The following is a 15,123-nucleotide window of genomic DNA, read 5'->3' on the forward strand; positions in this document are numbered from 1 at the left end:
AACGACCAGCAGCCTCGCCTACTCCTGACCTCCGCGGTTGCCCGTGTACCGTGTCCCAACTAGACGTGGTGCATCTGGCACACGTGTCATCGACACCGACCACCAGAAACGGCCGTATCACGCCAAATTATCCCCATAAAACTCTCCGCTGCTTTTTACTACATCGTAAACTTCCAATTGATCTTGTCGTATTGTATGCCTACTTAAATAAGTTCATTAAAACCTGTCAATATTCAGTAGAACGGGAATCGATTATTATCAGTGCATGTATTGTTACTTTATACAGAAACTTTTGTATAGCGTTTTGATCATTTTTATCGTTTCATTGCCTGCAATCCAGCAAGTAGAGTGGAGTTGTGATTAAATGTAATGCAGCGTGAAAAAAACGAAAATTAAAATATTTCTACACTTCGTAACAACTACAAGTAGAGACTAGTCTAGGTACAAATATCAACGATAATAGGTAAACTTGAAAGGTAACATCCGTTAATTAACCCTGAATTTATCTTTTAATTAATCACTCTCATCTAAGACTCCTAACTGCAGTATTGCATTTCAACACGCACATACATATTGCTAAGTTAGTGTAGGAAAATCGTAAAATTAACTTGCGCTCGTATTTTGTAGCCACAAAATTAGTATTACATAGGTCCCTATTATAGCCGTGACAAATCAAGGAATATCCTAACCTTGAATCGAAATATACAACCAACGTTTATTTGCCATAAATAAGTCGTTAAATGAACTTTAATAGCAACCACGTTCTCTAGTACGTAGTGGAGGCAGTTAAATCCATATTACAAAGGATTTCTTAAGAATCTTGAGACCTTGGTACGTATGGCCGCATGTAGAATCGCCCATAACCACATTTGCAACTAATCATCGTAATCTACATCTGATCGTTAATTTGTTGTTGCACTGTGAATAACAAATGTTAGATAGATATGAATAAGATGCAAAACTAACGACTACACTTATTGAATTAAATTGGACTATCTTCTTAGTTTCTTTTTCAAATAGCTTGAATCCTACGAATGCCACATTAGAGTAGAATGTTTGCATTAAATAAATTGTGGAAATTACGTAAGTTAGTTAGTAAGATAAGTAGTAAGTTAGTATGATATAAACTAACATTTTGTTCTCCTTGTTTCAGGTGAAGGTGGTGAAATTCAGTTACATGTGGACTATAAACAATTTCAGTTTTTGTAGAGAGGAGATGGGTGAAGTGTTAAAATCATCGACATTCTCAGCGGGTGCTAGTGATAAATTAAAGTGGTGTCTTCGCGTTAATCCAAAAGGACTCGATGAAGAGAGTAAAGACTATTTATCATTATATTTATTATTAGTGTCATGTAATAAATCAGAAGTGCGGGCAAAGTTTAAGTTTTCAATATTAAATGCAAAACGGGAAGAAACAAAGGCGATGGAGTCACAAAGAGCGTACAGATTTGTACAAGGCAAGGATTGGGGATTCAAAAAGTTTATAAGAAGGTAAGCAGTGGAAGTTTGTACTAAGAATTAAGATTTCAAAGCCGGTCTAACAAATCTAATAAAATACTAAAGGTAATCGAATTGATGAATTCAAGTTTATAGAGTTGTAATAATATTGGAAGAATGTAAAACTTATCTGAATTTGAATTAGAAAATTTAGTTTTTTAGCCACTATTACCTATTATAAGTATTTCAATATACATTACTTAACAACTAAGGTTAAACTTTCTTAAATATACATAACGATGTTTTCTTTAAATGCAATCTAATTAACTTATAATGCGCACTTAATGATCAAATGTTAATAACTCGATTGTCTTATTTATTTAACGATAATTTGGAACATTACCAAACGTATTTTAAACATTAAAAATTGCTTAACATCTACTTGAAATAACAAGTACCTATGTATTCATCGATATATTTTTAAAGAAACTGTAACGAAAAATATTTAGACCGATTATAATATGAGCAACATAATGCGTTATACTCGTAAATGTAAAATCAAACGCAAAACAAATTCCATTCCATAAAGAAGCTATAGTGTTGGATAAGCCATGGACTAAAACTCATTAGTCATAGACATAACTTTGGCAGTTACGACGACAAAAGTACCACATATTTAATTAATCTAAGACACTCTTAAACGCATTTGCCGAAGAACCTCAGTTGTATGAGAATCGACCATTAAGCATGGATAAGACAAAAATCTTGCCCAATTTCCATACCATACTCGTACCCGTTCGTAATGACCGCATTTCTTTCGAAGTTATCGACGGTCATATTAAGCTGTGTGAAACGACTCACGTCTAAGACTTTCTACACAAGATTCTCTAGGAAATTGAAGTTTGACTTAGAAACTATGAAGTGTTTTCTCATCTCATGTTACTCTAACGCTTAATATAAACATCTCGTGCATTATGTGCGCTAGTAATCTGTGAAGCTGATATGCTGCGGATATGAGCAACTGTAGCATAACCCGGAAGAATATAAAGAGATCGAGAAATATCTTTACATGAGATCGGCGATAGATGATTAACGATAGATATATTTGTTGTAACATAAGCTATTATTATATTAGCTGACATTAAATGTGCAATTCGTTTTCCAGAGATTTTTTACTCGACGAAGCGAATGGCCTGCTCCCTGAAGACAAGTTAACGATATTCTGCGAGGTGTCAGTCGTAGCGGACAGTATCAACATCAGCGGGCAGAGTAACGTAGTCCAGTTCAAAGTGCCCGAGTGTCGGCTATCTGATGACCTGGGCGCTCTCTTCGACAACGAAAGATTCTCAGATGTCACGTTAGCCGTTGGTGGAAGGGAGTTCCAAGCGCACAAAGCTATATTAGCAGGTAATTAACTTTGTTTATAAAAAGACGACGAATCGCTTTCGTATAGCCATCGTGTAGTTTTTGGTCGACTCAATCTATGAAAGGTTCGTTAGGGTAATGTTGGAGAAGTTTTACTCCATAAAATCTTGAATGAAATTGGAAGCTAAATTAGTAATATTTTTTTTTTAAATTGATAACATCATTTACCATGCTATGAAATGCTACCGTTTTTAAAAAGATGACAAAATTATCCTATAGTCAATGATTTTACCCAGGCTCCGATATTACCCCCAAGTAACCTTATTTGTCGTAGGTGGCATCGTATCGACGTTATTATATTCTCGGCGCGTTTAAAACTACACTTTTCACCTAACTTTTGTGAGGGTTAAAGGTAATAAGTGTCATCTCATCTTAATTTATGCTTAACCTTTGCTCTATCGTTAACTTATTACTTTTTGAAATAAAGATTTTTTTTACCACTGATACCTATGCTCTAGGCACACTTTTGTATGGAGCTTATAAATAATAATGCAATGTCTCGATACATAATATACCTTAAAAACACCAACTCGACCTATAAAATCCTGTTTGTTATTACAATCCGCCAAAGACAATTCTTTTGGTCCATTTGATTATTACTAGTAATTTTGCATAAATTTGAATGTCCGATGGTAATTTGTAATTGTCTCTGCGTCCGTATCTTCATTGTTTCCAATCTTATTCCGCCACCGAGGTCACAAAACGACACTTCACTCAGTCGTACGCTGGATAAATCGCATTCTGAATTCAATTTCGTCGTTCATTATAGCATCTTGAAGTCCGCAAAAGCCTTCGACGTCGTGAATTACAAGCAGATGGTTTCGTTTTATTTTTTTGTTCCAGAAGCGGTTTTTGAATTTGTAACACCTGTCCGAAATTAAGGGTCAGACCACACTTATATGTGTAGTTGTGATTTCGTATGTCATTAAATTTAATTTAGTTTAATTTAGGTTCTTTATAATCGTTAAATAAATAATTATTTATTTGTACATATCAGTCGTCATTTCTAAGATATATGGGAAATGGATTTAATTAAAACACATTAATATCGGAAGTGTTGTGATCATTTCCATTTTTCTACTCTCAGGGAGCAGAGAAAATTCACAAGAAGGATTTACCAATATGATGTCTGAACGTGAGCGAGGATTTCTGGATATCGAATTGTGAGCATTTCGCGATTAATTACTGTCCTTGCCTTAAGATGCAATTTCCAAAATTTAGCAAAGATTGGCTTCAATTCTTGGCCCTTTCATTATTTTATTGGTCTTACATTTGCGATTATGTGTCGTATTTGTCAGAAAGGAATGAAATTCAAGGAAGAATCAAAGGAGTTCGCATTAAATTTGTTTCTACAAATGCTGTCTTCGTTCAAAGAAATGGTTTAAAGAAATCTGTACTTATGCTTAATAATTCACAATTTTGTTTATGCAATCTTAAAGTTTGAAAAACGTTATACATGTACACATATTCATTTAAACGTTTTTGGTTTAAAAATATAAATCTGAAATAAATGTATTATATATACATAATTATAAACACAAAATACAGTCATTACATTTATGATATAAATATTCGCTTGATAACGCCGCAGTAAACAGGTTAAAGTCATACATGAAAATCCCGTTATTGTATCGTTTAATAATTAGATATGCCTAAAAAACAAATTTATGTGTTTATGTTAGATTCTCGGAATTTTTACGTCAGTTACGTTACGTATTTTAAATATTATTTCACCATTCGAAAGCTACCACGAATAACATAGGCTATATTTTACATGAAATATATTTGATAAATAGATTTTGAGGCGGTACAAAGTTTGCCGGGTCAGCTAGTACGTAATAAGTATACAACGGTTTCGACTACTTAACATGCCATCCGAAGCACGGAAACGGTAGTAAAAATTTGCCAATCCCAGTCAGCCGTTCAGGCAATAACTTTTAGAAGTCTGCTAGGTCGTACCCGCAACTTAGTAAGCGTTGATTATAATACATATTTACAATCCTTTATCAGTGGGTTTCTACATCATTAAAATAACCTATTATCTAAATTATAAAATTTTAAAGAGCATTAGTAGTTTAGAAATTTAGACTCTGCGATGATTAGTACCTTTATGTATAGAAGAAATCTATATTATGATTGTGCCATATTTTATCTTTTGTTTTAATAAAATGTTGGTTTTAACAGGAAATATAATTTGGTAATTCGGATCCCCAGATTAAATACGTATAAAATTTAAATAAGCTGTACGTACCCTTAGTATGAGAATTTATGTTTTTGCAAAAATGACTGTTTTTGTATTTGTTTACGTATTTCCCATACATTTCCAATCAGTTCTGATACAGTCCGCTAGGGGCGCTTATTGGAAATGTATGGGCAAATACGAAACCATATACAAAAACAGTCATATTTGTAAAAACTCATACTAAGGGTACAAATTCCGATATATGTATCATAAACATAAATAAGATTCTCAATCGATATAATCGATATAAGTGTCATAGTGTCGAAAAATTACAACCATAAGAATCGATTCAATTCTTATGGTATTAACAACATACAGATATGTAGGTATATTTTAAACACAACTCTATTTGTTTTTAGCATTAAATTATTTGTACTATGATTAATACTAAAATTGTATTTATATTTTGATTGCATGGCAGAAGAGTTACCATATCGATCACATACGCGTAGAGTTCTGGATTCGATTCCGGACGAGGAATCGACATCTGAATGATGAATTTAGTTCCCTGTTCTTAGTCTAGATCTTTTGCTCATGGACCCAAACTCATTCTAGACACAGACATTTCTTGTGTGGTAATATGGACCTAGTCGCTACCAGTGACTTCGTTCGCGTGGACTTTTAAAATTTTATAAGGGTTTGTAATATGGCCAGTATAATTGACTGGATTGTATATAAATGCACGAAAAACATTTAGACATACCAAGTTTCTTGATGATGGGTCATACAGTGAGGAATTTAATAATATCATGTGTGTATTATGTCATATATTGTGTCATAATGCGGGGGCATTATGAATTGGACCATTGGACATTATACTTTTAATCGTCGATACGTAAGATATACACAATACCATATTTACAAGCTTTTTTAAATATCATGTACATCTTTACAGCGCGAAGTCCCGTGTTTGCGGCGATGTTCGAACATGAGATGGAAGAAAGGAAAAGAAATCGTGTGGACATCACGGACGTCGACCACGAGGTGTTGCGGGAGATGCTGCGCTTCATCTACACGGACCGAGCGCCCAATCTCGACAAGATGGCCGACGATTTATTAGCGGCGGCGGACAAAGTAAGTGGATTATCTTATATATAAATACCTTACTCGTATATAGTCCGCGCGAAACTGCTAGTCCGCTCTAAATATAGAAACGAGTCACATCGTACATAACTGCGTTAGTATGCCCTTACGTTGCTACAGAATATATGCTTGTAGTTGTGCGCAACAACTTCGGAGCGGACTAGCTGTTTGGCGCGAACTATACCAGTGATTTTAAACTTTTTTTCATAATACAACGCCATTAATATGTCGTAAATCCCTACTCTCCGATATTTCTTTTACTCTATTATGTTACATAATAATATATCAAGTCATAAGTTTATAATTTATATTAATACGTATAAGTTTATAAATAATAAGATAATTTACTTCTTTAAATTGGGATTTTTGCATGCAAGATGCTTTGCTGTCCCTCAGGCCTAAGTTGGAACCTGTCGTACAAGAGATACTTGTACTCCCATTCTACGCCTTCAAACCCACATTTAAAAGCAGTTTAGTGTTTGACAAATTCAACAAATTGCATATAGAAATATTAATTTTATGTTGTGGGTAATCTTTAATATCCCTGAAAATAGACCTAAAGACGTGACGTAAGATAGCTAAGAATGAAACATGTTTTTATCATAATATAATTAACCTTGCCCTTCGCTTTGAATGCTATTATATATACAGCTACCAAAAAAATAATCAAGTAAAAAACTACCTATAAAAACCCAATACTTATTCAACTATTACTAGTATTAGTTTTACGAGACTTGAATGAGTATCGTTTTACATTTGTGGTCGAAAATTAAATATATATTCGACTTAAACCCAACTGACTTAGAATCTATTATAATTTTATATTTATTTAAAATTAATTTTACAGCTATTTGAAAAAGAAATACAAAATCTAAATGTAAAAATATTTGTACCTTATATATTGTCACTTACCCAAAAATATAATAAGGTGTTATCAATACTTGTATATAAGCCTATGTCACGTCACACGTTTATTTTTAGTATTAGCATACGCGGACTTGAAATACTCAATAACTATGTAGAAATATTGTAGGTAAGAAATCCGTCATAGTGATAACTTTAAATTCTATCTTGTCTTGACTATTGATTTGTTTTATCTTAACTTCATTTCATATTATCGTGACTGATGATCGAATACCTTTTAGTACGGGATTTCACTACAATACAGTATCTAAATTTTATTCATTTGAATAGTATGCAAACGAAATATTTATATAATTTCGATTATAAAATATAAACACATGATAATTATTATAAACGGTAATTGGATAAGCACAGAATTCCTGGTTAGAACCCTGTTAAGGATACAGACATATTTTTCTTTTTGAACCTAATAGTAGCAAACGATCATGTTGTCCACCTGATCATAAGTGACGACTGCCACAGTACAAATATGGAATTCCATATTTCTACTGTGTCACTGCCGCGCATTGACATCTGTAATCAACTCTTGATAATACTAGAGTCCTATCTGTTGTACCTAGATGTTGTATCTTGGTGTATGCGTATTCTTCATATGTGTGCAGGGCAACCGCAGCACAAGGAATAGTAACGTACTTTACGATTATTATTTATCTATCAAAACCTTGAACTTCGAACTGGTTCCTTGTTTGTTCTTTGTCATTACTACTATTTATGATTATTGACGCGCTGTTTATCGACAGTTGTAAATGCGAAATACTTATCGTGATTACGTCAATTACACACGATTAACGATATAATACTAAATATAGTCCGACAAACTTTTCTGTGCGTTTGGCACAGCCGCCACTAGCCATCGTAGTAATGATGCTAGGTTGACAAAACTACCTATAAAGCGGAATTTTTTAATGACTTTATTTATCAATATTTAATTTATTATAATGAATCGCTAGTAATTCTGTTAAAAATTATAAACTTTATTGACAGATTAATTGTAGATTTTAAAATGGTACATTTATTTAAATTGCGTTCGTTTTATTTCGTTTCGTTCTATACAGATTAATAATAAAATACAAGGTTTATGGTAGAAAATTAAGATGTGACAATGGTAACACAATCGTGAATCAGCATTCGGCTTCGATCAATACAGGTTCCTACTTCGCGTGCGGCCATTTTGGTGGACGTTTCGCAGTCGATGTTATTCGCGATCGTGGTCGGTATATTTATAGCGTTAGCATTTGTTTAATCGTGTGAAGGTGTTAAAGTATTTGTGTCTTGAAAATGAAATTCAAAAATAAAAGAGTGGCATTCCGGTAATCATATTTTAATGTCATTTCTTTGTTAATTAAGTACTGCGTCAATCAGCCGGCACTAATAGGTAAAAGTGATATTGCACGCGGGGAATTCTCTGGGGGAGAATGAGAAGCTCATGATAATAAAAACAAATCAAATTTGGAGTGGCTTTAAATATTAATATTTAAATTGTAGAGCCCGATGTGGTACGACTCCGGCGGCACCACTGCCACACCCTATTTCTGAAGTGTTAAGCGCTGCTGTATTCTGGTTTGAAGGGTGTGGTAAGGTATGTGGGGTTGATTACAGATGTCCACGGGCGGCAGTAGCCACTTACCATTAGGTGGACTGCATGCTCGTCTGCTACTCCTATATTAATAAAAAAAAGTTATGTAATAGATTTTATTAAAATCATAATGTATTAACATTACTTTCCTTTTATTACAGTATGCGCTGGACCGATTAAAAGTTATGTGCGAAGAAGCTTTATGCCTGAGCCTCTCAGTGGAAACAGCAGCAGAAACCCTCATCTTAGCTGATCTACATTCAGCAGATCAACTCAAAGCACAAACGATAGACTTCATCAACACGTATGTATTTTTATGTATTGAAATTGGGCTATTAAAAGAATTACTTCGATGTATCTGCCTAGTAATCCTAATCTTCCAGATGGTCCAAATAATTATTGCACATTAAACAATTAATTTCTGGTTCATAATTCTTGTGAAAAATGACCTTCTAGTAAATTGCTTCTTTATATTACTTAAATAGTTAATAATGAGTTCCATCTGTGTCACATTAAGGTATTAATTGAGCTTATAGTTATTAATTTACTTAAGCAATCTAGGACTTTAAATTTGTTTTAAATATACATTTAATCGGATTTCAATTCCTATAAGTACTTTAATTTTTTTTTAAATAAAATATGGAAATTTTATCTGTCATATTTACATTTTTTAATCAAACTGGCCTGTTTTCGTTCTGCTGCCAAAAAATCCGAAATCATTAAAGGACCAATCCACCTACCAACATTTTGGTGAAACTTTTTTACAGGTTTTTAGAATATTGCTGCTATAAGTTTAGTATTTTCTACCATAACTCTATAAAATTTCTAGTTTTTTAGTTCCAAAGTTGAAATGGCAAATAACTATACTGTTTCCCCTACATTTCCGTAATAAAGCAACTCTTTATTAAATCCCAAGTAAACTTATTAATAAAGATGTTATGTGTATTCGCAGGAGTCATGCGACCGATGTTATGGACACGGCCGGCTGGAAGAACATGATCTCGTCGCACCCGCACCTGATCGCAGAGGCTTTCCGGGCGTTGGCGACGCAGCAGCAGCAGATCCCGCCCATCGGGCCACCGCGAAAACGCGTTAAACAAGCCTAGCATAACAGCGGCACGCACGTCGCCATGCGCGTTGCTGAGTGCGATTCCACGTGCACCGTCCCCGGAGACGAGACACCTGCCCCACTAGACGCGACGCGTCACCTTGCTGGACGTAACGCGGTGGAGCTAGCACAAGGCATTGCCCCACGCGACCCAATAAACAATGCTCGCCGAGACGCAGCTGAACTTGATCGACAAGATGATCCGCAGGACGCAATGCACCTTGCTCAAGGGGACGTGATGAATCTTGCCCCATCAATCCCAAATCATGTTGCTCGTCAAGAATCAAGGCGCGTTGAACGGGAAAATGCAAGAGACATTGCAAGGCGTCATGCACTGCGCGTTGACCTACGCCTCCCAAGGGCAGAATTACGCCAAGGCACAGCACATCTTAATAGACAAGGCGTAATAAACCATGATCCGGCAGACGCAGTACATCGTGCTCCGCTGGATCGAAATCGTCTTGCTCGGCTAGAAGCAAGGCGCGTTGCACGGGAAAATGCAAGAGACGCAGGGCGTCATGCAATGCGTGTTGACCCAAGCCCCTCAACTCTGGAACGCTTGCGCTTTCTACGTCTTCAAAGACAAGGCCTAATGAACCTTGATCCGCAAGACCCACAGCTTCTTGGTCCACCTGATCCAAATCGTCTTGCTCGGCAAGAAACAAGACGTATTGCACAGGAAAATGCAAGAGACATTGCCGGGCGTCATGCACTGCGATTTGACCCAATTCTCCCAAGGCCAGAATTACGCCAAGGCACAGCACGGCTTAATAGACAAGGCCTAATAAATCTTGATTCGGCAGACGCAGTGCATCCTGCTCCACCTGATCCAAATCGTCTTGTTTGGCAAGAAGCAAGGCGCGTTGCACGGGAACATGCAAGAGACATTGCCTGGCGCCATGCAATGCGTCTTAACACAAGCCTCTCAAGGGTAGAATATCGGCATTACACAACTGCACGTCTTAATAGACAAGGCGTAATAAACCTTGATCCGGAAGACGCAGTGCATCTTGTTCCACGTGATCCAAATCGTCGTGCTCGGCAAGAAACTAGGCGCCTTGCACGCGAAAATGCAAGGGATTATGCTTGCCGTTGTTCAATGCGTAATGACCCACGCGACCCAATTCGCTATACTCGCCAAGACGCAGCACAAATTGGTGTAGAAGACGCAATGCACATTGCTCGAGGTAACGCAATGAATCTTGCCCCACAAAACCCTGATCGTCTTGCTCCTCGAAAAGCAAGGCGCCTCCCACGCAAAAATACAAAACCATATGCATGGCGTTGTGCAATACGTTATGATCCAATAGGCCCAGTAAACCAAAATGGCCAAGACATTGAACATCTTGTTGGAGAAGACGTAATAATCCTTAATCCGGATGGCGTAGCGCATTCTGTCCCACCAGAACCAAATAGTAGTGCACGGCAAAATTTAAAAGCGTCCGCCTGGCGTTTAACAATTCATTTAAATCCAGTTGACCCAATACAACAAATTGGCCAAGATGAAGCACCCTTTGATGAGCAAGACGTAATAAACCTTGATCCGGAAGATGCGGTGCATCTTGATCCGCAAGACCCACTGCAAGATGCACTTATTCAAGGTGACAATGCAGTGCCTCTTGCTCAAGGTGACGCAGTGCCTCTTGCTCAAGGTGACGCAGTGAATCTTGATCAAGGTGACGCAGTGCACCTTGTTCAAGGTGACGCAGTGCACCTTGCTCAAAGTGACGCAGTGCATCTTGCTCAAGATGATGCAGTGAATCTGCCCTCACCAAACCCATTGCACCTTGATCGGCGAGAAGCAAGGCGCCGTGCCTGGCGAAATGTGCCCATAGAGCGTATTTCCCAACCATATTTTACTCGGCAAAACTTAACACAACCCCCACTCCATGCCGTCATGCCCCCCGTGCCGCAAGTCTCCATGCGCCCAGTACTGCAAGATGACATGCGTCCTGTCCTGCAAGATGCATCGCGCCCCGCACTGCAAGGTGTACCGCGCCCCGCACCGCAAGGTGTACCGCGCCTCGTAACACAAGGTGTACTTCGCCCCATAAACCAAGGTGTACTTCGCTCGGTAACGCAAGATGTATCGCGCCCCGCACCACAAGGTGTACCGCACTTCGTATCGCGAGGTGTACCGCGCCACGGAACGCGAGGTGGACCGCGCCTCGGAACGCGAGGTGTAACGCGCCCCGTAACGCAAGGTGTACTTCGCCCCGTAACACAAGGTGTACCGCGCCCCGTAATGCGAGGTGTACCGCGCCCCGTAACGCAACGTGTACTTCGCCCCGTAACGCAACGTGTACCGCGCCCCGCACCGCAAGGCGTACTGCGCCCCGTAACGCAAGGTGTACTTCGCTCCATAACGCATGACGTACCGCGCCCCGCACCGCAAGGTGTACCGCGCCTCATAACACGAGGTGTACCGCGCCCCGTAACGCAAGGTGTACCGCGCCCCGCGCCGCAAGGTGTACCGCGCCCCGGAGCGCCGCGCCGCCGCGCCGCTGCCATACCAAAGACTCGCCGTGCAGGCGGAGCTCGTCCCCTCGTTTACTACCATTGATCTCAACATGATATTCGATCCTAAACTATTTTTTTTTGTCTCCCGCGGACCCCTAGAGCGCCGCTTTCGCGTGATCGCCTTCGTTGTGTGCGTCGAGAGGATGCCGCCGGACGCTTTTTCGCGTTAAGTAGTTTCGATGTAGGCTTCGAGTAAATATATTTTATGTATATCGTTTCTGTGGACGTTCCCGTATGGTTATGTTTAATGTAAATTATTAATGTGTATTCGATATAAGTATTCGCGACGAGAGTCGCGTCGTGTACGCCGCCTGGCGTGACCGCGAGAAAACTAATAGGTTTTATAGTATGCTGAAATCGATTTAACGAGCAATTTTGGTGTTTTTAGTTTGTGAAAATGGATAAGATAATTCGAAAGATTCTTGGTAGTTCTTAAAAGTAGTACTTTTGAACATACTAAAGTAGCCTGGTAATTGAATGCAATAAATTTAAAGGCGTGTGACATAGTTTTGTATGGTCGCTGTGGAAACGAGGCCGCGCGGATATGTTTAGCTGTGTAGCAGCTGGTCCTCGTTCCTCGCAATGGCTCATGTACAAAGCTCTGTAATATCTTACACTGTAGGTGACTCGAGTGTTTGTAATAAGTTTATTGAATTGTTGGTGTTGTATATACATGAACTACGATCCCACCATTATAATATTTCTAAGTACTAAATTGTAAGTGGTATCACAGGTGACACCATCTTTTATTTTTTAACTTTAATGCTATTCCAAGAATGTATTGTGATTTTTCATACAAATTTCCATAGGTTTAACAATTACACATTTTCAGTTTTGATTTATACCTAAAAAGCCGTATTTAACATTAATTATATTGTTGTTGGTTTATTTCGTCAAACATACTTTACATAATTTTAAATTTCCAAGTGTGAATGTTTTCAAAATTTTCATTTTTGCTCACTTTTGTCTTGCTTTACTCTTCCATAATCTGTAAATTATTCTTAAATAGGACCGTTATTGTCTCTCTTTGATCGAGGTGATTGAAAAATACACAGATTGTGGTGTATAACCTATTACCCTATATGTGTAACAATGTACTGTGGCCAATAAATTAATAGTGTATTTAATACCATTTTGTACCCATTTCCCATTTACATAGCTGGCAGCGATTGTCGTGTAATATGATAGTTACAAAACAATCGTCAGATGTATTAACTGTGATTTTCGAAATTGTCAATAAGTTGAGCAAATAAATGAAATATAATGTATTTTATATCTTTTATTTCTTAGTATTCCTAATCAACTCTAATAAAAAATACATCTCATCCTTTTACGAAGCCGTTAAAAATATAATTTTACATTGAATTTACCTTTTTATTTATTCCTGCAATAATATACAAGAGTTCAAAATTTATTACGTTCACTACAGGTATACGTGTAAAAAATGTGAATTACGAGTCTAAAGAAGTTAACGCAATAAATTTAGTTGCCTGTAAAAAAAACAAATTTAAGCAGATTTAGGTTTTTTTATAACATGGGAATAGCAGACGAGTAGTCCACCTGATGGTAAGTAGCTACTGCCGCCCATGCACATCTGTAATCAACCCCAGATAGGATTAGATATTCCTACCTGAGGTCGGCAACAGGTGCGCTGCTACCTCTGAGGACTAAGCTGGAACGCCTCGGAGAAGTATGTCTCCCTTACCACTGACCCTTCAAACCAGCACACAGCAGCGCTCAACACTGCATATTTACTCATGAAAGTATTTAATACTGCACAATATCTTCCTATTTCAATGTTAATGTCTTCCTATATGGTAATAAGATTATTTCATGAACGATTCAACACAAAAATATATAGCTATTAATTTTTTTATTATCATATTCATTAAATAACCAGTTATTGCAAATAAAAATGGATTTATTGAATTGCCGTCCAAGATTAAAAAAGGTATCTGTCACTCCACAAATGCCGCTCGACTTCACCCACAGAACACCTATACTCCTAAGTCCTAACGGACTTCACCTACCCTGTATATAATAATACTCTATGACTTCACCTAAACCCGATGCCGAGGCGGACCGCCTTAAGGATGGCGATCTGAGATCGATTAATCGAAGAATCGATCTTTTGGGCCAAAAAGATCGATTATTTTAATCAATCTCTAGTAATGGGTCAATTCAGTGAATCGATCTTTCATCCCAGAAAATCATCAATAGATCTTTTCGAAGTTGTTTGAATGTGTCATAGACATTTTTTGCGTATTTCTGTGCTTGTTTGGTCCTGATGACCTTTTCTTTTTTTCCTTATCTTCGCAGTTTCATAGCTGAAAAGAAAGAAGATCGATTTTTGGAGAATCGATTCATTGGGCCTCGATTTTTTTGTGAATCAATTCAAGAAACGATCGTTTTCGGAATGAATCGCTATTAGAACCTTATACTGTGGCAGTAGCCGCTAGCCGCTAGACATTAGGTGCCTGCATGCTCGTCTGCTACTCCTACATTATTAAATAAAACCTAACTAACCTTTTTAATTTGAATGTAGAGGTAAGGAGTAAATTCTGGGGACTTGAAAAAGTCCACTTGTAAGCAGTAAAAAAGAAGTGAAAGCCCCTCCAATATGCTTACAGTACCAAAAGGGTGCAAATATACTGGGGTGTTGCCTAAAAATCTAGGAAATTATATATAAATAGACTGTCAGAAAAAAAGATGCTTTTAAAGAGATATTGGAATATACTCAATATATATCAGTACTTAATATTGGGGGCAACTCAGTTGTCTGTTTAGTAGGTACAAATGGGACCCCAC

General features: G+C 37.6%; 1 protein-coding gene across 4 annotated transcripts in view; it reads left to right on the forward strand.

Annotated features, from left to right (window-relative positions):
* rdx (BTB/POZ and MATH domain-containing protein rdx) overlaps positions 1-13,583 on the forward strand; it is a 65,690-nt gene extending 52,107 nt beyond the window's left edge. For all 4 annotated transcript variants that reach the window (XM_073083333.1, XM_073083332.1, XM_073083329.1 and 1 more), the window contains 5 exons: positions 1,154-1,491; positions 2,603-2,844; positions 6,000-6,178; positions 8,849-8,991; positions 9,640-13,583. In XM_073083333.1, the coding sequence (XP_072939434.1) occupies positions 1,154-1,491; positions 2,603-2,844; positions 6,000-6,178; positions 8,849-8,991; positions 9,640-9,793 (1,056 nt within the window). In that variant the 3' untranslated portion in view covers positions 9,794-13,583. The remainder of the gene's footprint in view (positions 1-1,153; positions 1,492-2,602; positions 2,845-5,999; positions 6,179-8,848; positions 8,992-9,639) is intronic.
* Positions 13,584-15,123: the final 1,540 nt, after the last annotated feature.

The sequence above is a fragment of the Epargyreus clarus genome, unplaced genomic scaffold, assembly GCF_041222505.1.
Source record: "Epargyreus clarus isolate Ecla_fem2 unplaced genomic scaffold, WU_Ecla_fem_2.2 ptg000019l, whole genome shotgun sequence".
Lineage (NCBI taxonomy): Eukaryota > Metazoa > Arthropoda > Insecta > Lepidoptera > Hesperiidae > Epargyreus > Epargyreus clarus.